Source organism: Pan troglodytes, chromosome X, assembly GCF_028858775.2.
Source record: "Pan troglodytes isolate AG18354 chromosome X, NHGRI_mPanTro3-v2.0_pri, whole genome shotgun sequence".
NCBI classification, from domain to species: domain Eukaryota; kingdom Metazoa; phylum Chordata; class Mammalia; order Primates; family Hominidae; genus Pan; species Pan troglodytes.
The window spans coordinates 44,291,944-44,319,296 of NC_072421.2; the positions used below are offsets into that span (position 1 = coordinate 44,291,944).

A 27,353-nucleotide genomic window follows, 5' to 3' on the forward strand; every position below is an offset into this window, starting at 1 on the left:
TGTTTAATAGTATATTTACGTAGTTTTGAATTGGTTTCATTTCCAATGACTGAGGGGCGAACTTTGAACAAAAAATTAGTAGAAAAGTTTCCTATTTCTGAGTATGTCTAAGAAAAACCAGGTTCCTACTAGTTAGAAACACTAGAAATGGTCCTTCTCTTCTGTTTTTGTTTATTTGCTTATTTTTTGTCTAGCTTTCCACTCACTCACCCTTCAAAAATGCAATTTTCACAAGGCATCTTTGTTTTACTCACTAAAGTATTCCAAACGCCTATAGCAGTTGTCCAATAAATTTTCTCAAATAAATGAAAGAAGGATGTTTTTAAAAATTCAGCACCTAATTGTACTAAACCAGCTTCTTTACGTAAAAGGCACTCTTATATGCTGTATTTTTCAAGGAATATGAAGATTTCAAGAACTGGAGGAGATAAGATGTACACAGGCAAAACCTTGTAAAGCAACATATAATAATTGTCCTTGTGTGGAACAGGTAAGTGGTATTAACACAGAAGAAAGGCAAGTAGCTTTTGATTGGAGTAGGAAGGGATGAGATCCTGGAAGTATGTGAAGATTTTGCCATACGACAAAGGTAAAAAGAGATATTTGAGGAACACATAATGGCAAAAACAATGGCCAGTAGACAACAAGGGTTAGATCAAGTTTGAAGGCTTGTGTGAAATCACAAATAACTAGGTTAGGCGGTGTATGTCACAGTCAATAACAGATAAGGCTTTCAGGCTTCTCTGAGTCTCTGGCTCTCAAGACTGGTAACGTGCCCTCTTATGCCTCCTATGGCACCACTCCAAGCTGTCACCCACCCTCACTGTAGCATTTTCCTTGATAAGCTATAATTAGGCAATTACAACAGTCAGTGTCTCCCTGAGAGACTGTAAAGTCTGTGGAGCAAGGCCATTTTGGGGGGATTACTGTGCCTGATTCATAGTAGGTACTCAGTAGATATTTGCTGAGGACAAATTCAATTATAAAGGAGATGACTCAAAGTAAAGAATGAGTACAGAGGGCTGGCAAGATGGTCGAATAGGAACAGCTCCGGTCTGCAGTTCCCAGTGAGATCAACACAGAAGGCGGGTGATTTCTGCGTTTCCAACTGAGGTACCCGGTTCATCTCATTGGGACTGGTTAGACAGTGAGTGCAGCCCATAGAGGGTGAGCCTAAGCAGGGTGGGGTGTCGCCTCACCTGGGAAGTGCAAGGGGTTAGGGAACTCCCTTCCCTAGCCAAGGGAAGCTGTGAGGGACTGTGCCATGAGGAACAGTGCATTCTGGCCCAGATACTTTGCTTTTCTCATGGTCTTCACAACCCGCAGACCAGGAGATTCCCTCGGTCCTATGCCACCAGGGCCCTGGGTTTCAAGCACAAAACTGGGCGGCCATTTGGGCAGACACCGAGCTAGCTGCAGGAGTTTTTTTTTTTTTTCATATCCAAGTGGTGCCTGGAACACCAGTGGGACAGAACCGTTCACTCCCCTGGAAAGGGGGCTGAAGCCAGGGAGCCAAGTGATCTAGCTCAGCAGATCCCACCCCTGCACATGTATCCCAGAACTTAAAGTATAATTTAAAAAAAAGAATGAGTACAAAATGTCAGATATATATCATTGATGAATCCTTCCAAAAGAAGAGCTGTGAGTCAGAATTTTATATGTCTTATCTCTCTGGAAATGAAAATACTCTGTAGCTTCTATATCTATTATTCAGATCTTGAATGTATGGAAGTAGGGCATTTCCTTGCAGAGAAACTTGCTTTGCTTGACTCTGTGTTTAAATAGAAAATCATTAATTTTAGGCAACAGTGTCAGAATTGAAACAATTAACCAGCAATTAAAATAAGGGTATTTATAAATTGGTAAATAATTCTTTTAAAAAAATAAAAGCTGAAGCAAAAACAAGAAGGAAAATTAGGCAGGTAAAAGTTTAGTTTATGTGAATAAATAAAAACACATCCATGTTCATGGATTGGGAGAATTAATAATGTAAAATGTCCATACTACCCAAAGTGATCCATAGATTCAGTGCAATCCCCATCAAAATGCCAATGTTATTTTTCACAGAAACAGAAAAAACAATCCTTAAATTCATATGGAACTACAGAAGACTACAACTAGCCAAAACAATCTTGTACAAAAAGAACAAAGGTGAAGGCGTTATACTACCCAACTTCAAAATATATTATGAAGCAATTTTAATCAAAACAGTATGGTACTGACATAAAAACAGACTCACCAACCAATAGAACAGGATAGAAAGCTCAAAAATAAACCCACACATTTACAATCAATTGAGTTTTGATGAAGATTCCAAGAACACACAATGGGGAAAGGACAGTCTATTCAATAAATGGTGCAGGAAAAACGGACTATTCACATGCAGAAGAATAAAAGTAGTCCCTTATCTTATACCATATGCAAACACCATATACAAATAATCAACTCTAAATAGATTAAAGACTTAAACACGAGACCTGAAACGGCAAAATTACTTGAAGAAAACAAGGGGAAAGCTCCATGACACTAGTCAGGGAAATGATTTTTTGGATATGGCCCTGAAAGATCAGGAAAAAAAGCAAAAACAGACAAATGGAATTGCATCAAACTACAAAGCTCCTGCACAGCAAAAGAACAATTAATAAAATGATAGTTTTCTTTACATATTTGCAAGCCGTACATCTGATAAGAGGTTAATATCCAAATTATATAAGAAACTCAAACAACTCAATAGCAAGAGACAAATAACCAGATTTTTAAAGAATGGGCAAAGGAACTGAACAGACACTTCTCAAAAGAAGACATGCAAATGGCCAACAGGTTCATGGAAAAAGTTCAGCACCACTAATCATTAGGGAAATCCAAATTAAAACCAAAATGAGATATCACCTCACACCTGTTAAAATGGCTTTTATCAAAAAGAGGAAAAATAATCAGTGTTGTCAAGGATGAAGAGAAAAGGGAACCCTTGTACACTATCGGTGGGAATGTAAATCAGTACAGCTATTACAGAAAACAGTATGGAGGTTCCTCAGAAAACTAAAAATGGAAAACTAAAAATAGAACTACCGCATAATTCAGCAATCCCATTTTTGGGACTATATCCAAAAGAATTGAAGTCAATATGTCAAAGAGATATCTGCACACCCATGTTCATTGCAGCATTATCTACAGTAGCCATGATATGAAATCACCCTAAGTGTCCATCAGTGGATAAATGGATGAGGAAGACTTGGTATATACACACAATGAAATACTATTCAGCCTTTAAAAATAAAGAAATGTCATTTGGGACAACATAGATGAATTTGGAGGACATTATGCTAAGTGAAATAAGCCAGGCACAGAAAGACTTATAAGTGGAATCTAAAACACATTGAATTCATAGAAGTAGAGAGCAAAATGAATATTATCAGGGGCTGGGGGGTGAGAACTGAGGGAATGAGGAGTACAAAATTTTAGCTAGACAGGAAGGGTACAAAATTTTAGCTAGACAGGAAGAATAAGTTTTGAAATCCATTGCACAGTAACTGTAGTAATAATAATGTATTGTGCATTTCAAAATAACAGAGTAAATTTCAAATGTATCACCACAAAAAATGTCAAGAAAGTGAGGTGCTGAATATGTTAATTTAGCTTGATTTAATCACTCCACATTGTATACATATGGTGAAAACATCACATTGTACTCCATAAATGTAATACAATTATGATTTGTTAAAATAAAATTTAAATAATAAATTTAAAAATGGGAGAAAGTCTCTCCAAAAAAGTTTAGTTTGTATGATTAGAATGATTGTGTTGGTGTGAAGGAAGCATCGAAGTTAGGAGTGGAAAGTACATATAATTATGTTATTTTTCTTCCTATTTCTCTCTCTGTCTCTCTCTCTCTCTCTCACACACACACACACACACACACACACACACACAGAGGCACACACATATCTGTCCATTTCCCTCTTACTCAATCCTAACTCTATGAGGCCAAATATCATGAGATGAAAAGACAAAAAGGAACAGAAGAATTGAAAGGAAGGCAAACTGGGAGAGAGGCTGTGAAGAATGTTTCAGAGTTATTTTCACCCTCTTAGAGTCAAATGAAATTGAAGACTTTTGGGGAAAAAGACAAAAATGAAACCCCAAACTCAGCTTCAGTCCCACATTTGTCCACCGGATTCTTAATGCCTTACCCTAAGAGTGTAAGTCCTGCCTCCCACACGGTCCCGGGCTTCCAGAACAACCACATTCAGTCCAGAGTCATGCAGAAGTTTGGCTGCTGCCATACCTGGGAGAAAAGACAGTAAGACATCAGGATCAAATACAAGGATGCCAGACAAGCTCCTCATGCTAACAGCCAATGAGAAAAGTCCATGCTGGCTCACGTGCACAGCCTATTGTTACATTCAACTTACAAGTGGATACGGTTTGTCAATAGAGGCCCAGAGTCTGATGTTTCTGGAAACGACAAAAGGGATTTCATTTTTTGGTAAATTTCTCAAATCTTAAACACATCCTCTGCCACTATATCAAAATATCTATTTTAATGACTAAATTGCATGTCTGATAACATAAATGAGAACACAAGGCCATGCTCAAGAGAAATATATGAGTCGCAGACACAGGACTAAGTCCAGTCACTGACTTCATTCTCAGGGTAAATATGAAAAACCGGTATACTGAGGGACAGTGGGCCTTCAAAGCGTGTGCCAGGAACTGGGATTTACATTAAAGTTGGACTTTTAGAAGTTGACGTAAAGTTTCAAAATCAAGGAGGTAAAATTCGACCCCTTATGCATCTGGATTTCCTGATATGACCCATCACTGAAGAATGAAATAATTCCATTCATGACTAATTTAACTATTAATTTAGTCAAAAATACTTAGTGAATGCCTATTACATTCTCACCACCATGAATTTAGCTCTTAAAAAAACCCACAGCTTTACTGAGGTAAATGTACATGCAATAAACTTTACCCATTGTGATGGTTAATTTTAGGTGTCAACTTGACTGGATTGTGGGATACCTAGATGGCAGGTGAGGCATTGTTTCTGGGTGTCCCTGTGAGGGTGTTTCCAGAAGAAACTGGCATGGGAGTTGGCAGACTGGGAGAGGAAAACCTGCTCTCAATGTAGTGGGCACCATCCAATCCAATCGGCTGGGGCCCTGCAGGGGCAAACAGGTGAAAGAAGAGGGGACTCTCTCTGTCTCTGCCCTCACTCTCTCTTCTGGAGCGGGATGCTTGTTCTCCTCCTGCCTTTGGACATCAGACTCCAGGTTTTGGACTCTGGGACTTGCACCAGTGACCTCCAGTGGGCTCTCGGGCTTTTGGCCTCGGACTGGGAGCTGCACCATTAGCTTCCCTGGTTCTGAGGCTTCCAGACTAAACCAGCTTCTCTGATGCTCCAGCTCACAGTCAGCCTATCATGGGGCTCCTCTATCTGTGTGATGGTGGGAGCCAATTCCCCCAGTAAATGTATTCTTCTATGTATCCTACTGGTTCTGTCTTTCTGGAGAACCCTGACTGATACATCCATTAATGCAGAGTTCAATACGTTTTGACAAAGGACAAAGCATAGTGTGGAGTACATGTATAAAGTTTGGGGTACTAATCCATCCTGGATGTAGTTTTTGACCTCAAAGCTCTTAAAATACTGTATTTTTTTTTAAAAGCACTCTTACAGAATTTAGCAAGCTTTCTCAGAGAACAGAAACCTGGTGCTCTTCCCATGATAGTGGGCTGAATGTGCTCAGTTCCAATTACCTTCCTCATTTGCTTTATGAGACCAAATATTAAGGCCATGCCAAGATGCTCTCATGCCTTACAACGTAAATAAAACCGCTTCTATCTTGTCTTTCAAAAATAATAGTTCTGTGACTTTTAGACACCACTACTGCAAAATTAAAAAGATTCCTATAAAATAGCTAATACTCTTATTATACTGGGTTCTAAGTGTTTTAATAAATTAATTCAATGAACTTCTATGACCCCATGAGATAAGTACTGTTGACATTCCCATTTTATGGCCGATAAAATCGAAGCCCAAAGAGATGTCCAAGGTCGCATAAGGAGTAGGTGACAAAGCCAGTTTAACTGCAGCATCTGTATTCACAGCCATTATACAACACTGTCTTCCCCGGACCCCCATGGCCATCCTCTTCATTGATTGCATCTTCCAATTTTTGCTACAAAGAGAAATTACACTTCAAAAGATATTTCTCACTTTTTTGGATCAGCTTGTTTTTAAGACACACTTATATGTTGTGGTTTATAAGAATCCATATAACATAAAATATGAGCCCACATTAAAACCATAATGAAAAGCCAAGGCTTTAGTCACCGTCTATCAGTGATCTTAAAGGAGGAATTCCCATTTTTTAGAGAGGCTGATTTGACATTTCATTATTTGAGTTAATCCATCTTCCCATTCCTGTCACCGGAGGCAGAGCCAATGCTTCCAGTTGCTGATGGGATAACAGTTCCAAAGTCCATGAACCCCATGCAGTGCACACAAGCATTGCACAACCCTGATTTAGGAATACAGGGCACAGGATTTATAACCCCAGTTTCCTAATTTTACCTCCATAAGGAAAAAAAAAACCACTTCTATTTAAATTCAAAATTGCAAACAATTCAATGACATTTTTCTTACCAAGCATCAATTCAACAAATGAAATAACATGCAGCCATAGTAACAGCTGTTATCATTGAATTTAGATAAACCGCTTGAGCATGCTGAGGCTTAAACAAAAGGGTTCAGAAGGAAATACATCGTTACTTGTATACACTAGCATTTTATATTCCACAAAAGGTACCGTCTTTTAGTAAATGCATTTACCCAATAATATCTGATGTTAAATATAAACAGTTATTAAAACAAACAAAAGACTTATCAAATCATTGAACGGAGTTCTCTATGCTCATGTACCTTAAACAATTATAAACAGAAAATTACAAAAATATGTTTAAAAAGGGCAACACAAAAATATGTTGCTGGAAGTAACTTACAATTTAGCTCACTAATGTTCATAGGGGGTAGTCAAGAGGCTTGTTGGAAATCAATTGACAGAAATTGATCTGAAAAAAAAATTGGTCCAAATATCAGTGGCTTAGGGAAGTCACTGCAATTTAGAAGGAGGGAATTTTAGGGTACATAGGAAACTGAGTTGGAGTCTGGTCAAGAGGTGATTAAGATTATCTAGAAGAGGTAGCTCAAAAACCTCCCTCAGTGATGACTGATAAAAGGACTAATAGTTTGACTGCTCAAGGACTAAGCAAACAATGAACTCTACAGAGCATCCCTCACCTAAAGACAGTTATTTCCCAAGAGTTCTTTTCTATGTTGGTTGTTTGGAACTTTTAATACATTTTGCCATAGAAACAAAAATATGAGAGATGGTATATCCTCTGGGAAGTATGAAAATTTTCGAGTGCAATACTATTGCAAAAAAAAATCATACAGTAGCAGAAATACATTTGCCTTAAAAACATTAGACAATGTAATCGCCACTGTTTAAACACTTATGCAATAATCTCCTGATATAATGCAATTAACAATTTGTTTGTTAAAAATGAAAATACCGGCCAGGCACGGTGGCTTACGCCTGTAATCCCAGCACTTTGGGAAGCCGAGGCAGGCAGATCACCTGAGGTCAGGAGTTCAAGACCAGCCTGGCTAACATGGGGAAACCCCATCTCTACTAAAAATACGAAAATTACCCGGGTGTGGTGGCGGGCACCTGTAATCCCAACTACTCGGTAGGCTGAGGCAGGGAGAATTACTTGAATCTGGGAGGCGGAGGTTGCAGTGAGCCAAGACCATGCCACTGCACTCCAGCCTGGGTGACAGAGTGAGACTCTGTCTTAAAAAAATAAAATAAAATAAAATGCCCAGAGTAATAACAGCCACCATCATAACGCATGAAGCACTTTGGTCTGGGTGAAGCGCTTTACACAAAAAGCTCAACTGATCCTTACCACAATGCTGAGGAATATTATTATCCTCATTTTAAAAAGAAAAAATGGCAGCTTAGAGACATTCAGTGACTTAACTGTAGGTTACGCAATTAGTAAGTGGCAGAGTCAGAGTTCAACCCAAAACCTGAACTCTTAGCCACTACCCTTGGACAAAAAACAAAAAATTAAAAACACAGTAACTCTACATATACACTGATTGATATAAAGTGTCTTAAAACATTCTACTATCTGACTAAATATAAGAATCTTAAATACCAGCTTTTCTCTTAGATATTTAACCTTTGCAAACAATTTAGGAGCAAGCTTATCATCACTTCATCTTTTTAAAAAGCTAATAATGACACTTGAATTTAACATGCAGTATCAATTATAATCTCACAACCAAATGGTAATTTGGCACTTTCAGAAGCAGTCCCGATGTCCCCATGACAGGCCCTTGGATGAATAACCATAGCACAGCACACACAAATAATGGTAGACTAATATTTGATGTTATGAAATTATAAAAATATTGCATCTCTCTTCTGAGAAGTTTACTTGGAAAAGGTTTCGTAAAAGTGATGACAATCTCAATTACGAGTAGACACCCAAATTTTTTTAAATACTTAGAAATCAGTGATGTACAACATGATTAGCATTCTGCACTTTTAGTTTTTTGCCAAGAAAATGGCCCAAGTTAGATGCTGTGGGAGACTGGGAAATACACAGTGGCAGTAACACAGAAGTGCCCTCTTTACAGTGTCTTAAGGGCAGTTAGAGGAGCCAGAATACAAAGGGAGGGGTAAAATCAAAATCACCACCTGCCTCATGCTTGGCTTTGTCAATCTGTTTCACACTCTTCATATCAAAATTTGATATGCAACAAAACTTTTTTAAAAAATTAAAATGCAAAGTTAATAGTCTTGAAAATACTACATAAGGACTCTTTCCCAGTTTAAAGTTATGAAAAGAGAGAGAGGGAATCATGTTAACCAAAATTGACAATGAAATTCACTATGCCTCAAAGAATCCCTATTGTAATCCTGGTAAACTATATAGGCATTCCCTTGGGACTGTTTTTTTTTTTTTATGTTGTTGTTGTCATTTTTGTTTGTTTGTTTTTGTTTTGTTTTGTTTTGTTGAGATGAAGTCTCACTCTGTCACCCAGGCTGGAGTGCAGTGGCGCAATCTTGGCTCACTGCAACCTCTGCCTCCTGAGTTCAAGTGATTCTCCTGCCTCAGCCTCCCCAAGTAGCTGGGATTACACGCAAGCACCACTACGGCCGGCTAAGTTTTGTACTTTTTGTAGAGATGGGGTTTCACCATGTTGGCCAGCCTGGTCTCGAACACCTGACCTCAGGTGATCTGCCTGCCTCGGCCTCCCAAAGTGCTGGGATTATAAAAGCCAAGAATATGCAAACATCCCTCATCACCTCTATCACTCTGACAAAGCAATGGTTTTATCAGAAAATTCTAAAAACTACCAAGTCATCTTCTCATCAAATAACTGGAATTCTCTGATTTCTCTGAAGAGAATACTTTCTAGTTATTTAACACAAACACACACCAAAAAGATCTGAGGTAAGGAGATAAATATCACCAATTTGACATCAAATTCATAAAAGAAAAGTGGTTTTTGTAGGTAGAATTTAGATGTTAATTGTTGAACTTTACAACACAGAGTAGCAAGGAGACCCTGAACAGTAAAGCCATCACTGAAAACAGCTAACATTTTGAGCATTGACCGTGTGCCAGCTGCTATTCTATGTGTTTTAAGAACTTATTTATCCTCCCAATAACTATGAGGCAGGCAGATGTAGAAAATGAAGCATAGAGAGGCCAAGTAATGTGCACAAAGGTCACACAGCTAGCAAGTAGCAGAGCCAGTATTCAAATTCAGGCAATCTGACTCCAGATAATAAGCACGCCAGCAGCCTTCATCATATTTCACAGTGAAACATTGCAAATCTTCCCTTTAACATCACGGATCATACAAGCATCAGGGCCACTGCTAGCACATTCATGCATGCCTTCGTGTAAATTGCAAGAAGGCACACACTCCTGGCTAGTAAATTTCCAAAACATGTCCTTCATTCAGGCGAATGCAGCTCACAAGGTGCATGCAAACGGCTTGGCTGGCAGAGTAGGGGACTGCATTACATCCCCCTTCTACTTCATCAGCCGAATGCCCTTGGGCAGGGCACCACCTGAACAGCTTATGCTATGGCCTTGAAGCTCAGAAAACTTTTATTTCCTGAACAATAAGAATTTAATTGTCTATTCTTTGTCTCCTCAATGCTAGTACACAGTTGGCACTTAAATGTTTGTTGAATGAATTTATTTAATACCCTTCTACAGGAGTGACATTTGATTACTGAGTAAATAAATAAATAAACGGCTGTAGTGATCAGTGTCTGTATAAGTATTTTAAATACAGTATAAGAAACTAAAATACTTAAGACATACTGAAACTGATTTCCTCTGGTCATCCAGAAATGGTAACATAAACTTTTGACTCTTTCAAAGGGAAAGAAAGACAGCCAGCCAACAGTAATAACCACCTTACATTTGTACAGCATTGCACAGTTTCCAGCACTCACACGCATTCAATCCTTAACAATAATGCCATGAATCTGGCATCGTTACTCCTATTTTTCGGATTAGTAAAAGGAGGTTCGAAGAGATTAAAGGGTTTGCTCACAGTTATACACCTAGCAATGGCAGAGCTAGGTCTGAAACCTGGTTCTGTTTCTTTGTCTTAATGGGTGTTGCCTCAGCCTTATTACCTCCTATAACATACAGAGATCCATGTTGCTAAAACAAAATTCTTGAAACATGCAGAGTTTTAAAATCAGAATTTTTAAATTAACTTTCTTGGAAAGAATATGTTGATAAAAATCACCTGGAGTCTACCGATGTCCAAAGCCTTGGGACTGTATCATTAGAGGAATATTTGCAGGCATGTGGAACAGTGCAGCATTCTCCAGGGCATCTCTACTGAACTACATATTAGGAGGTGTTTTGGCCTAATAGATCCTCCTCCTTAAGTTCAAACTGGCTTGTCTTCCTGAGAATGCACCAGTCACAATTTTGGGGAAAATCTAAACAACACATGACATAAACCAAATATTGCAATGTGTACCATCATTTTGATCATTGAGAAGCAATGTTTAGAATGATGTTATTCACGTCTTGTCCCACAAAATGAAAAAAAGAGAAAATAGACTCCAAGCCTTCTCGGAAACATGATAACCTTTGCTCTCTTTCCTCTAAGACAATCAAAATATATAACATGAAAACAAATGGCAATAGCTTGTAAAATAATGGAGACCTTTACTGAAGCCTCAGGCCGTGGGATGATTTATGCTCTTGAAAAAGATAAAAAACATCAAGCTTTCATAAGTTGCCATAGAAACCTTTCTCCAGATGCAGCCGCTTTGAGATACTAGAATGAGATTGCCTTCCAAGGTCTTTCAGAATATGTCTAAAACCATAAAAATTGTCTCTTCATCACAGTTTATATGCAAATGATTGCATTTTCTAAAATGTCAGCAATCATAATGAGTCTTGTTTAATAACCAAGCTTTTGTCTCTACCCTTTGTTGTTTGAAAGGAGTTGACTATCTTTTATGTATTGTAATCGTGGAAGACAAAATTTGTTTTTGCTTTATCTCAACATAGTCTCCCATGAATAAAGGAATCAAACCCAGAAATTACAGCTTTGTCTTTCTCGGGTTTGTGTGCTATATTATTCATTATAAAAACTGTTAAATAAAACTAAACTTTTAATTTACCTGCCTCAAATCCTTCTGGGAATTAGAGGAAGTGTGTATGAATAAATAAACATACTCTCAAGAAAAATTTTTTTTAAGTATAGAAGATAATTATATGATGCCATGATCATTTCCTTTTTTATTTTTAATTTTTATGGGTACATAGTAGGTGGATGTATTTATGGGGCACATGAAATATTCTGACACAGGCATACAATGTGTAATAATCACATTGAGGTAAATGGGGTATCCATTTCCTTAAGCAATTGTACTCCCTCAGTTATTCTAAAATGCCATGATCATTTCTTTGATGGGGATCTGAGGATGAAATATTTCACTACTATGATAGTAGCCCTTCTACGGATTACCAACACAATTTTTAGAATCACAAGCATCTTTAAGGAAGAATATAAAACTGAAGAGCTACCGTTTCTGCTTTGGGTGACCCCCTCCCCAGATCCCATTTTGTGATGGGTGTTACAAATGTCATGAAGAGGGTTAGAAGTCTGCTATAGAGTATGCTGACTACGTCTCCAGGAAAACATCCCCTTTCACCAGAAAGGAGAAGACAGATTAGGAAATCTAGAAAAAGAGGACAACATGTGGGAGGTGCCAAGGAAAAGAAGTCTGAGTGTGATGTAATCAGTGATTGGAAGAAATAAAATTACAAAGGAGTCATTCAGTGATGCCAAAGCCTGGCCCTGCTTCCATCTTCTAGGAGCCTAGTGAGTCTGCCCCAACAAGAACCTGTGAAACAAAGACTAAGGTAGTCAGCAGTGTGCAAGGACCAGAACCAAATGAAAACACCACCTGGTCAAGAAGAAGGCAGGACTTTGCCCTTCAGTAGAAAAAGCTTTATGCCCAAAAGGCCACCTCCTGGCTGCATAACCTCAGACAAGAGCCCCCACCTTTCTGGGACTCACTTTCCCCATCTATAAAATAAGGTGATTAAATTAGGCCCCTTTCAGTCTGTGATCAACCCAAATGAGACAGGGTGGCAATGTCACATAAACTGAGATTTCATTACAGAGGTAGTATCTTTATGACCCCAAAGCATCTAGCCCAAAGTCTGCCCTGTGGAGCTTAAAATTTGGGTGTCACCAATAGATGTGAATAAAAATATGTGGTTTTTTTGTGTTCATATACGATAAGGAAATGCTGATTTAAACAAAGCTGTTTAGGGATAGATGTGCTAAGATAATTAGGGATGAAATGTCATGATGTCTGTAACTTACTTTGAAATGCATCAAAAATCAAGAGAGACTGATAGATGGAGAGAGGGATAAATAGTTGGATATACTGGAATAAAGCAAATATAGCAAAAACATTAATTGTGGAGTCTAGTTGGTTGGTATATGAGTGTTGACTGTATAATTCTTTGAAAAATTTCATAATAAGAGAATTCTGGAAAAAAGTTAAACTGTTTTCTATTCCGCTGGACTTGTTCAGAGCCCCAAGTTAATGTATCACATAATTCCATAAAGATACTATATACCATTTATATAATTTCTTAGTCTTTAATAACTTATTGGGCAACAGGGGACAAAAGTGATTCTCTTGAGGGCGGAAAGTTCTCCTTATATTTTTTCAAAAACATACCTAAAGCAACTGGTCAATTTGGTCAATGTGGCTAAAACTGGTGGTGGGTTCCTTAGAGTGATATCCAAAACATGATGTGCCTCTAGAAAAGAACAAAGCCTAACAGAAGAGGCACCATGAAGGCAAGGAAGAGGGTAACTACAGATATTTGGAAAGGGAGCTTCCTGGGGAGGTCAGAAGTGCATTTGGTACAGCCAAGTTACAGAAAAGTAGAAAATGATGGGCCAGGCGCGGTGGCTCATGCCTGTAATCCCAGCACTTTAGGAGGCCGAGGCGGGCGGATCACGATGTGAAACCCCATCTCTACTAAAAATACAAAAAATTAGCCAGGCGTGGTGGCAAGCGCCTGTGGTCCCAGCTGCTCGGGAGGCTGAGGCAGGAGAATGGCGTGAACCCGGGAGGCGGAGGTTGCAATGAGCCGAGATCGCACCACTGCACTCCAGCCTGGGCGACAGAGCGAGAGTCTGTCTCAAAAAAAAAAAAAAAAGAAAGAAAAGAAAACGATGAAATGAGAAGGAAAAGGACAGGGAAAGTTCCCCTGTTTTTTTTCTGGCCATGCAGTCTGGCAGGATCACCCAGGAAAGGGTACACCAAAGATAGGCCTGGGGGCAATGCCCTCAGCTAGAGCAAGGAGGAAGGGAAAGTGTGCTGCCACCTCTGAGGAGCTGGAAGATGGCCAGATGAGTAAATTTGGGTAACATGGTGTTGTGAAATGAATTGAGTATGCCTCAAAATTCATATGTTGAAGTTCCAACCCCCTAGGACCTCAGAATGTGACCTTATATGGAGATAGTCTTTACAGAGGTAATCAAGTTAAAATGAGGTCAGTATTGTGGGCCCTAGACCAACCTCACTGGTGTCCTTGTAAAAGGAGGAAATTTGGAAACAGAGACATGCACATAGGGAGAACTCCATGCAAAGATGAAGGCAGAGATAGAGTGATGCCTCTATAAGCCAAGAGGCACTAAAGATCGCCAGCAAACCACCAGACACTAAGGGAGAGGCATGGCACAGATTCTCCCTCACATCCCTAGAAGGAACCAACTCTGCAAACACTTTGATCTTGGGCTTCCAGCCTCCAGAACCATATGACAATACATTTCTGTTGTCATAAGCCACCCAGGGTGTGGAATTTTGTCACAGCAGCCCTAGCCAACTAATATACATGGGAAATGTTATCTTCTGTACTAACTAACTTCATTGTTAATTAAACTTATTTGGGCTTATTTGGGGATAACATGGTGATGAAAACCCTGGGTAGCCACTCCAGAATGGTTTTTCTTATGTTGTCAGTAGTGCTGAGAAGTTGGGAGAGGGTAAGAGAGCAGAGAGGGAGTTCCTAGCAGAAGCACTATTTCGAGTGACCTGTTGGAACTGGGAAATGGGGCATTAGCCCAAACAGATGTTAAGTAAGCAGTTGGGTGAGCCTCATAGTGACAAAGCTTAATAATCTCAGTTCTAACCCAAATGCCCATCACTGATAGATTGGATAAAGAACATGTGGCACATATACACCATAGAATACTGTGCAGCCATAAAAACAATGAGTTAATGTCCTTTGCAGGAACGTGGATGAAGCTGGAAACCATCATTCTCAGCAAACTAACACAGGAACAGAAAAACAAACACCACATGTTCTTATTCATAAGTGGGAGTTGAACAATGAGAACACATGGACACAGGGAGGGAAACATCACACACCGGGGCCTGTAAGGGGGTGGGGGAAATGGGAGGGAGAGCTTCAGGACAAATACCTAATGCATGCAAGGCTTAAAACCTAGATGACAGGTTGATAGGTGCAGCAAGCCACCATGGCATATGTATACCTATGTAACAAACCTGCATGTTCTGCACATGCATCCCAGAACTTAAAGTAAAATAAAATGAAATCTAAGTTCCAGCTTTGGAGCTGTAAGCAACACAATAAAGGAGAGGCCTTTCTCCATTCAACACAGAGCAGTAAATAATAATGAGGGGATGTGAATAATCTAGAACTTAAGTGAGAAATAAAGCTTCCTGAACTTCGCATCAAAAAATTAGCCATTGCCAAGATTATACAAGTCCTATGCTTCATACAAATTCTGTAGCATTTTTAAAGTGTACAGTGTTTAAGTCTCATTAAACTCTACTTTAAAATTCAATGATTGTCAATGACATTTATGTAACTATTCAACTCACCGAGACATTTTCTGGCTTCAGAGCCTCATTGTCTTTCTCAGTGTCAAGGAAAAGTTTTGGCACGCCCAGGCACAAGAAGTTCCATCCTGCCAGCTCAGATGCTCCAGGTCTCTGGGCACCCAGACCAGGTAGGATGAAACATGGTGGCAGGTCAAGACTGTGAACTTGACCAGAATAGGTTATTCAGAAACATGTGTGTGGGAAAATCCTTTCCTTAAGACCTTAATAGCAACTTTCAAACAGAAGTCACAAGTGGTAGAAGAATCAGTTCCGGCATTAAAAACATTGGCTTCAATAATCACAAGCCAAGCAGATTCTTCTTCTTTTCTTAAAGCCTATATTTTTCTTAAAGACTCATATTAAAACTGTACAGTCCCATCCTAACAGTGTATAGACTTTGACTCACATAGGAGGGCACAGACTCATGCTCAGTGTCTAGCATATACGTGTGTGTGTGTGTGTGTGTGTGTATGTGTGTATGTGCACTGAAGCTGTGAGCAACATACATAACCAGGGGCATTATCCAGGGCTAAAGGTATCATTGAAACAGCAATGCACAAGCTACAACTGCTTCTTCATCTGTCACTGGGGATTGAGTGGCACCCTTCCTGCTAAAATAGAGAGACAACATAAAGGTATTACAATACATAACTGTAGTTAGAGAACAAAAACAAGGACTCTTGGAAGTCATAACACAACAACCAGATTCCTAGAGAATTTTATTTTATTGACTCAATTAGAATGGGCCTTGCATACAGAATTTGAAACAGATAAACAAATGCAATGAGAAAAGGCAAAGGTATGGCTCTCTTGGCAAACACCATTAAGGCAAGTGACCTGTGGGAAGGAGCAGGAAGGGATAGGGGAACAGGTATGTTTTCTTAGAAGCTGCTTTCACAAGCAGATGGCCTCTGTCCCAGTGCTTTGGAGCTAATTCTCCCTGCTTTAGTCTACAGTCGGTGTCTCTGGCAGCAGCCTAAATCTAAAGAGACAAAACATGTCTTCCATCACCATGGAGAAACAGCAGCTCCCCCCAGCATTCAGGAATTTGCCCTTGAAAAAGCAAAAATAAAAAATAAATATAAAACAAAAAAACCCCCAAAACTCTACATGATTTTTTAAGCAGCGTTCAACTTTTTTTTTCTTTGGAGATGGAGTCTTGCTCTGTCTCCCAGGCCGGAGTGCAGTGACACCATCTCAGCTCACTGCAATCTCCGTCTCCTGGGTTCAAGCAATTCTCCTGCCTCAGCCTCCTGAGTAGCTGGGATTAAAGGGACACGCCACCATGACCGGCTAATTTTTGTATTTTTAGTAGAGACAGGGTTTTGCCACGTTGGCCAGGCTGATCTCGAACTCCTGACCTCTGGCAATCCGCCTGCCTTGGCCTCCCAAAGTGCTGGGATTACAGGCATGAGCCACCACACCTGGCCCCTCAACTATTTTAATTCTGATAAAAGAAACTGCTGAAATCCTAGTGTTTTAAAAATTCAATTATAGTAGATTTTACCTTCTGCTTATATCTATAGTTGACGCTTGAACAACACAAGGGTTAGGGACACCAACCACCTGTACAGTCAAAAATCCATGTATAACTTTTGGCTCTCCCAAAACTCAATTACTGTTAGCCTACCGTTAGTCTTACTGATAACATAGACAGTCCATTAACACATACTTTGTATGATATATGTATTATATACTGCATTCTTACAATAAAGTAAGCTAGAGAAAAGAAAATGTTACTAAGGAAATCACAGGGAAGCGAAAATATATTTGCTATTCATTAAGTGGAAGTGGATCATCAAAAAGGCTTCATCATTGTTGTCTTCATGTTGAGTAGGTTGAGGAGGAGGAAGAAGAGGAGGAGCTGGCCTTGCTGCCCCAAGGGTGACAGAGACAGAGAAAATCCACATGTAAGTGGACCCGAGCAGTTCAAGCCTGTATTGTTCAAGGGTCAACTGTACTTTCACATTATTTTCTCTTGTTCCATTTAACTACAATTTAGATTTTTTTTTTTCATTTAAGGTAAAAGCATTGGATCCAGGGCCTTTCTACACCGCTAGCATCCCATCACAAACACCATTGACTAGAAAGCCTCCTCCAGCCCCTCAACACAAACTACCTATTCTTTAAATATATATATATATATATATATATATATATATAGAGAGAGAGAGAGAGAGAGAGAGAGAGAGATGGAGTTTCGCTCTTGTTGCCCAGGCTGGAGTGCAATGGCGCAATCTCAGCTCACCACAACCTCTACCTCCCGGGTTCAAGCCATTCTCCTGTCTCAGCCTCCCAAGTAGCTGGAATTACCGGCATGCACCACCACGCCTGGCTAATTTTGTATTTTTAGTAGAGACGGGGTTTCTTCATGTTGGTCAGGCTGGTCTTAAACTCCCGGCCTCAGAAGATCTGCCCACCTCAACCTCCCAAAGTGCTGGGATGACAGGCATGAGCCACTGCTCCTGGCCACAAACTACCTATTCTGTGATCATCTCCACATAAAATTAAATCTTGCAGCAAGGCTAACATCCCCAAAGCACTTTCCTGGAGTCCTGCGGTCCATCCCACCCTGGCCTCTGCCTTCCTGAGAAAGGAAAGACCCTGCCAATATGGCTGCAAAGAATTTCCTCCCCAATTTCTTGCTGCTCTGAAAACAACTTCCACCTCCCACCTCCTGAGTGCTAGCTTCTGGAAGTTACGTTGCCTGGACTTGTCTCGGAGTCAGAGATATTGAGGTTCTGGCAAGATTTCGTCTCCATTTTTCATTCTAAGTTAGGACTTGGAAACCCAAAAGTCCCAGGGAGCTGAGTAGAATAGTAGGTAAAGTGTGAGATGGGCAAGTGTAAAACAATAGCCAACAGCAAGGGCTTTGGAGAGCTGAATAAAAACACTAAAATCAAATTTTAAAACACTGGCGAGCCAGCCCCAACTTGTGAGAGATTTGGTCCATGGGCTACCAATTTAGAACCTCTGATCTAAGCTACCATCTAGGCCTCATTCCATTAATAGGAATGTGGCTTCAGCAAAGACAGACACCATTTTCCTGAGCCCTCGCAGATTCAAGTCAGCTGCCTGCATGGCTCCAAAGATGGAGGCTCTTCCTATTCCCCAACAGGGCTTTCTGTCAACCCACTGGGGAAATTCCTCCCTCCTGTATGTGAAGCATATTTACAATGTAGGGCTCATTGACAAACCTGAACCAATACATGATCAAATCCTACTCATTTTCCCAGGTTTCCTTCTGCCTTATCACTTGGGCCCAGTCATTGGGCTAGGAGCTCAAACCTAAATCCTGGGCTTCATGCTTCAGTCTTTCAGGTTCCGTATCCCATCTTACCCATAATACCCTGCAATACCTAGCAAGACCTGCCCTCTGCCAATCTCTCTAGCCTTCTTTCCTTCTGCTCCACATCCTATACTCTGGCAACACTGAACTCCTTTCCCCTCATTGTGGTTCTTCTCACACTCTGCGCTGTTTAGTGTTTCCATGCCTTCGTTCTGCTGAGATTTCATGTAATTCCACCTCATCCCCCAAAATCAGTTTAAGTGTCACCTCCTCGAGAGAATTTGCCCTAACCAGGCCCCAGGGTGTGTTAGGACTCCCTAGTGTGGATTTTCCACAGCAGTAAATACTTTATCCCTTACTAGATCACCCATAAGAAGGAGGATACCATGGCAGGCTAGGAGAAGGCAAACTGAGGCAGAGTTTGCATCTAAATGCACAAGAATCTTTGGGGAGCTCCATAATTTTTAACTTTTCACTCGGATTATTTTTGGAAAGAGGCTTTTCCTGTTATTTCATACCAACAGATTGGAGATAGGTTGAAACCTTTCCATGTCTGGCCAAAACCCAGCTCGTGGTTTGATAAAACGATTTAACAAAAGCCAAAACAAGCTGGCAATGTTTGTGAAGACAAGGCCTCAAATGGAACTCAGATGAAATTACTTATACCTTCATTAGGTTCAATCCTTTTGAGATAATTTACACTTAAAAAAAGAATCATTCTAGATAGATCTCAGTGAGATGCCCTGAATGCAGTTGTCAGGGTCAAGTATCAGAAGAAGACCTGGCATACAAAAATTACCACTAGTGCAAAGATTTAGAGAAAAACAAAATACCTATTGCTGGTTGGGCAAATTATTACAGGGGTGCCTGTGGCTGAGATCTAGTTTCCCCATTCACTTTAGGTTATCTGCTCAGTCGCCCCAAATCAAAAACAAATCCAGGTGTTTTTTTTCTGTCGATAACATTTTTATCGTAAACCTGGAGCAATCTGAGCAGTATCTTTTGCTTAATCATCATCAGAAAGAATACTTTAACATCTCTTTTCTGAAATTAAGGCCACCGTATTTGACAGATGCCTTCCTACAATTAAATGAATCATATTTTTGAACAATAGTTTTTAATTTTCCACTGTACAAAATGGCTGCTTTATAGCTTTTCTTCTTAAACTTCCTACATGACACCATCCCACCTCCATCCCTCTTCAGCTGATGATCATGCCTCATTTTTATGGAGAAAGTAAAAGAACTTGTTCATCTTTCCATAATCAACCCACCTATACACACACCTTCACCTTTGCCTGTATGTGAAGTTTTACCTCCTATGACTTAAATGAAGTGTTATTTCTTTAAGGAAGCCAATCCTCCATGCAGTTTTTAGATCCCATCCCTATCAGGGCTTCGATCCTCTAATCATATATTTTCTCTCCTACATCATCAATTTCTTCTTCTGTCCTGGTTCATTACCATGAGCACATGAGCATGTTCTGGTATCTTCCAGCTTCAAAAAATATGTGGTCAAATACCTCCCTTTCCCTTTGAATCCCTTCATAGCACTTCTTCAAATAATAATCTATACACATTGCATCTATTTCCCCATCTCTATTTCCCCAACTCACTCCAGTCAGACTTTCATCTCTACTATTTCACTGAGACTGCTCTTGTCAAAGATGTCAGTGATTTTCATATTGCCAAATCTGGTGGGCACACCTTTGTCCTTAAATGACTTGTTCTCTTAGCAGTATTTGGTCATGCCTTCCCTCTTGACTCACTGTCTTCACTTGTTTCTGAGCCACAGGCTTTCATGGGTTTCTTCTCTAACTCATTGCTGCTTCTTAAATACCTTTGCTGGATTCTTCTCTTCCCAACCTCTAAACATTGGAGAGTCCCAGGACTCCACTTTTGAGCCTCTTCTTTTTTCAATTATTCACAGGTGATCTCAACCAATTCCATAGCCTTGAAACTTCAGACTTGATATGTAAACTGCCTACTTAATTGTGCCTTCCTCTATGTAATAATCATGTCAAATATAACATGTCCCAAACAGAGCTTTTAAGTTTCCTTTCCCAAATCAGTTCCTCTCTAGTCATTTCCATCTCAATAATGTTACCACAATTCACCCAGTTTTTCAGGCCAAAATCCAGGAATTGTCCTTGATTCTTTTTCTTCCTGACCACTCTGGCCTCCAGTCAATACATCAGCAAGTCAGTGTCACCTGAATACAACCATTTCTCAGCACTCTTACTAATACCATCTTGGTCTAAGACAATATCGTCTTTTTTTGGGACTACTGCAAAAGCCTGCAACTCCTTCAATTCTTGCCTTTCTAAGATTTCAAATTACACATCTCAGGGTATCTTTCAAAACAAAATCCAACTCATGACACTTCTGTATTTCAAATCTTCTAATGACTTCCATTGCAAACAGGAGTCCCACCCTGTAACTTACCTTACAGGGCCCCATATGACCTCACTCTTGCTTAGTTGTCTTTCCTACCACCCCTTGCTCATTCTACTACAGCCACATTGTTTTTCTTTCTGTTCCTTGAAAATGCAAGGGTTGTTCCCACCATAGGGGATTTACAGTAACTGTTCCCACATTCTGTAATGCTCACCTCCCTGATAGTTACATGTTCAGGATCGCAGATCTCAGTTTGAATGTTCTCTCTAAGGAAGAGGTATTTCCTGACTCTGCTTCATTACTGCATCCTATTTTACTTTTCATCGATTAACTTATCACTAGCAGTACTTTGTAGGTAGCTAAGTATTTATTTTGTTGGTCCATTTGGTAATTTATTATGTGACTGCCCCTCCACCAACTAGACAATAAGCTCTGTGAAAGCAGAGATCTTGCGTGTGTTATTTCCTGCTTTATCCCTAGCACCCGGGAGAATATCTGGCATGTAGCCATCCTCAACAAATATTTGTTGCTGGCAGGAAAGAATTCAGACGAGTCAATTAATTCACCTCAGAAGGATGAAGAGCAACTCAGTTTGCAAAGAACTAACGCTAGTGCGGCCATCAGAATGCATTCCTACTCAAAACCTGATGTATCAAAAACGTATTTTAATGTCAAGGTGACCGTTTTATCACAGGTATCCTCCAAAATTTTTAGTCCCAAATTTTCTGTTCCAAATGTTTCTTTAACTACAAATTTAATACAAAATTTTGTCAAGGAAAAAATTTAAAGTACCAGTGCAGAAGGGTAGTTTTCCACCTGGACAAGGATTCAAAACAGACCCCCAAATATCAATAGCATAATGTCAGCTCCATAGCTTATCTGCCTCATGTCTAAAATCTACAGTCTCCTTTCATCAGTAACACCATTTTGGGCACTTGTCAGAAAACTAAAATGCTTCCCCTGCTGAATGTCATGTAAGCACCTGAAATTTTAAAGAGTTATTTTAAGGGCCTTGTTAATTATTAATTCCTCTGGGGTATTTAAATTCTAGGCCTGCACTGTTAGATTATTGAAAAGAAAGATACCTATTCAATGCTGTACTAGCTACTTACAGAAATTTCTTACATTTTAAATATATTTTAGCATTATGCTCCAGCTGAAACGTGTGTGTGTGTGTGTGTGTGTGTGTCTATTTTTAAGTACTTTGAACAAACTCTCTGTACTCTCAAGCTTTGGGCATGGTCCAAAATTGTCAAATGAGTCAGCAACCCAAGTTGAAAGGTAAAGCCTCCTGTAACAGGAACGGCCAATTCCGTCATGTTGAAGGGAGGTATAATCCAGACCCGAGAAACCCGTGCTACTTTACAAATTCCTCCTGAACAAAGAAGTAAATCCTTTGCCAACTCAAAATGGCAATGTCACCCCTTACACCCACAGTTGCAAAATTACAACATTTTATATGTCTTTAGTGACAAAATTCTAAACCCAGAAAATTATGCAATGATATTATGTTCTTCTGTGCTTCTTTGTCCCTCTGGATTTGTGTTTGATTCTATGAGTCTTTATTTCCTTTACCCTGTATTGTATTTTTGTGGGGTTCTCCATGTATATTCTTAGTGCTATGTCTTACTATGTCCCTCTGTTATCTCATGCTTCCCCAATTCCTTGTCTCTCTTAACTGACCCAAATTCAAAGCCAATAAACATTTATTTATTTTCACATTTGTTAACTCAGCTGAAAATATAGAGATTTGGGAGTCATCTTGGGAAAAGTGAGTTTTGAATCCACTGAGTTTCACTAAAGGCTTGTGAAAGCAGTAGAATTACATCACAAATTTTACATACACTAATACCACACAGAAAATATGTTCAAGGAAGTCTACTTATTGGATTAGGCCACTTTAATTGCAGTATCAGGACTCACCCTGTGGCTATTGGCCATACACCTGGGTGTGAAATCTGTACACTGGAAGTAGTTGGGACACTCACTGAATACATGCACCGGAAGGGCATAAAGGCTCTTAAATGCAGAGAATGCAACTCAACAGCTTGGCTAAAACATTTCTTTTATGAGTTACCTACCCAGTTCAGAAACATAAACATAAACAAATACTGGTTCATTCAGAAAGAAGAATGGATTCCACCCCATATTCTAACCACAAGTCAAAAAAACGAAATAAAAATAACCTCCCCAGAAAATATAATTGAATAAGAGACACAAGAAAAATATTTGACTTTGCCAGCAATTAAAAATGAAAAATAACCATTTTTCACCTCCCAAGTTAGAATACCACATTCACTCTCAATTTGAAAAAGATTGATAAAGCAAAGGATGCTATTAAGTGATCCCAACAGTGTGATAAAACAAAGCTGGCTGGAAGAGTAATTGGTAAAGTACTTGAGAAAAACAATTTGGCAGTATCTGTCAAAAACATTAAACTGTCCATATTTTAAAATCAGGAATTATTACCTTATGAGTCAATCCTAAGGAAGAATACCAAATATGGGAAAAAGTAATTATTTCTGAATATCTTTAGTGCACTGTCATTTATAATAACAACACACACACATAATACATAACGTCCAATAGTCTGGTATTAGTTAAGTAGGTTTTGGTATGCCTTATTTGATGTTACTTAAATTATGTTCATAAAGACTGTAATAATATGGAAAATGCTTATGTTAGAAAATCAGGTGAAAAGATACAAAATCGTGTCTATACTATGACAGCAAATATAAATGTGTGGTACACGTGTGCGCACACACACATAGCCAAAATAAATGAATATATTTTTAAGAGGCTGGAAAAAATATATACCCAAAGTTAAGAGTGGTTGTCTTTAAATGGTAGGTCTTTAAAATGAACTTATAAAAATAATTATAATTCACCCAGAATTAGTCAAAAAACCCCTATTTAGTCATGATACTACATGAGCAATTTCATTTACTGGACTATTTCCTGAATTATCTTCACAACTGATCAACTTTCTTTGTAAATTTATACTTTTGAGATCCCTAAATTAAGCACTTAGTCACATAATTGCAAACTTCTCTATAAATCACAGTCCACCTTCCTTGATATTGCTACTAACCTTCTCTATTTCAGAAAAATAATGGATACAAGTAAATTGATAGAAATGCCATCCCAAAGTCAACTACTTGGTATTTTATGAAATTTACTTCAATTACAAGCTAATGATCAGATTGGGAGATGGAGAGAAAGATGCATATTATTTTTTCAAGGCTAGGGAGCTATTTCTTTTAATTGCTGTTTTAACACCACCAATACATCTCTATTAGATTACAGTGTAAATCTTGGAATTTAATAACATTGTTTATATTATGCTTTTTAAACTGATGAATACAACATAATTATTGTTCATCAATTAAGGGACTGAACTTGGCATCACTATATGTAACTCTAGGCTAAGGAGAATACTTACTACATGTTAAACATAATGTCAAAATATATGTATATATAAATATATTCATGTAAGTAAACGCATTTCATATATGCACACATTAAATATATACGTATTTTCTCTAGTTGGAGTTTTCATGTGAAGCATTTTGTTTATTTTATAAACATATAAATATATATACAATACATACATACATTATCTGTATACGTATATATGATATTACTTACCAAATGCTTACTGTTTAGGATAATTGTTTTGGATAACCATTTTCTTAGTGATAAATGTTTTAGCTTCATTGGTCTTGTGAGACACATTTATGAATGTGTCTTAATTTCCATTTAGTTTGCATTTCATTCCTGGAAGCTTACCTTGTTTCACATTATTTTCCAGGAATACCTACAATCCAGGAAACAATCACCTCAAACAATAGATGGATAAACTTTGATGAGTGGATTTATTCCTGCCAATATGATATCTTATTTGGGCTTTGGGATTAACTACATAGAGGAGGTTTAGGTTTGATTTCAACACTCAAGATGGCCCAGAGTCAGCTTTTAAAGGACGGGAAGGGTATGGCTTGGCATGGTACATGGATGCTCTACTTAATGTTTGGAACTGGGTCAGAACTAGACAGAACTGGGTCAGCCTCAGGACAGCATCTTACCTAAAGAAGCTGAACAGGCTAAGAGTTTTTCCCAAAGGATCTCTCCCAGCACCAACCATCTCAGAAAAGCATATGAGAGACACAGGCAACCCAGTAATCCAGGCATCTCTACCCTCTATCCAGGAGGCAGCACAAAATGATGGCTTTGTAGGTGTACCTGCACTATGTGACATTCAGTAAATCACTGCAGATCGTACTTTAAAATCTTAAGAGGGTGATCCTCAAAAGGTTAAACAAAGAGTTACCTTATGATCTAGCAGTTTCGCTCCCAGGTATATACCGAAGAGAAATAAAAATATCTCCACACAAAAACTTGTACAAGAATGTTCATAGCAGCACTATTCATAATAACCAAAAAGTGGAAACAACCCAAATGTCCATCAACTAATTAAAAGATAAACAAATTATGGTACACCCATATTATAGAATATTATTTGGCCTTAAAAAGGAATGAAATATTGATACATGCTACAACATGGATGAACCTTGAAGACATGATGCTAAATGAAAGAAGCCAGACACAGAAGGTCACACAGTGTTTGATTCCATTTGTATAAAATGTTCATAATTGGCAAACATCTAGAGACAGAAAGTAGATTAATGGTTGTAAGGAGCTGAGGGACTGACGGTGGTGATGGGGAATGAGGAATGACTGCTAAGGGATGTGGAGTTTTCTTTTAGGGGAACAAAAATGTTCAAAAATTACATTGGGGTGATGATCATAAGACCCTGTGATTCTATGAAAATCCACTGAATTGTACATTTGAAATGGGTGAATTGTATGTGAATAATATCTCAACAAAGCTATTATTTAAAAATCTTATGAAGATAAAATTTTAGAACTCAATAAGATTGATTATTGTCATTACTTTTTCAAGTGATTCAGAGGTTTTCATGAAAAATGTTGTAGCAGGTATTGTCGATGTTATACCCATATTCCCTCCTCATTCACTTCTACGAACAACCATTGTTTATTTGAACTACAGTGACTGAGTCTTTGCCCAAAAGCTTTTTTTTTTTTTTTTTTTTTCTGGCTGCAGGCGCTAAGGTAGTTCACACAGGTCTGTCAGACAAGAGGAAGGACCCCTGAAAGTGAATTTTAAAATATATTTGGAAGAATGATCAAAAGTTACCTAGGTCAGGGGTGGGAGGGAGGAGAACTAGGAAGACTACACGTGACAGAAGCAGGTACAAAGGCCAGAGGTTGCAGATTATTCGAGAACTTCAAAGTGGATCAGTGTAGCTACAGGCCCTAGGAAGAGCCACGGGAAACAAGGCATCCGAAGTAGGCCAAGTTCAGGTCTGCAGTGTTTCTGGGCCATAACCACCATTTCAGACTTTATCCTGGGGGTAATGGAGGGCCATGGAAAGATCTGAAGCAGAAGAGTAAACCTCATGAGATTTACATTTTAGAAAAATTGCCCTTCCAGGAGAAACGTGTGAAAGGAAATACACCAGGCTGTTAACACAGGTCACCTCAGGAGGGCAGGAATGAGGTGAAGGTCGACAAATATTTAGCTTTGTCTTTGAACAACTTTGTTTGCTTCACTTCTGACAATAAATATGTTTTGTGACTAAAAAATATCCAATCTGCTTTTTCCCCATTCACAAGTTGTACTTCCTTTATTGTAAGAATGAACTAGAAGGATGAACCTTGAGGATATTATGCTAAGTGAAATAAGCCGGACACAAAAGGACACATTCTGTATGATTCCACTCATATAAGAACTGAGAGCAGTCAAATGCATGGAGACAGAAAGTAGAATGATGGTTGCCAGGGGCTGGGGAAGAAGGGAATGGGGAGTTATTGCTTAATGCGTACAGAGTTTCTGTTTGAGAAGATGCAACGATTCTGGAGATGGATGGTGGTGATAGTTGTGCAACAATGTGAATGTACTTAATGCCACTAAACTGTACACCTAAAACAGTTAATACAGTAAATTGTACATTAGGTATATTTTACCATAATAGAAAAACAGAATGGACTGGAGAAGGGCTAGACCGAATGATGGGACACAAATGAGCAGACTCTGGGAACTACAGTGGTCCACGTGAGGAACACCAGATCCAGAAGGGG

At 39.0% G+C, this 27,353-nt stretch overlaps 1 protein-coding gene across 3 annotated transcripts in view; it reads right to left on the reverse strand.

Annotated features, from left to right (window-relative positions):
- Positions 1 to 27,353, reverse strand: part of MAOB (monoamine oxidase B) — a 115,496-nt gene that overhangs the window by 72,508 nt on the left and 15,635 nt on the right. For 2 of the 3 annotated variants that reach the window (XM_003317433.4, XM_009438967.4), the window contains exon 2: positions 4,191 to 4,285. In XM_003317433.4, the coding sequence (XP_003317481.2) occupies positions 4,191 to 4,285 (95 nt within the window). Of the gene's footprint in view, positions 1 to 4,190; positions 4,286 to 4,412; positions 4,438 to 27,353 lie in introns of those variants that run through there. The other variant, XM_054676938.1, reaches the window with a different exon arrangement.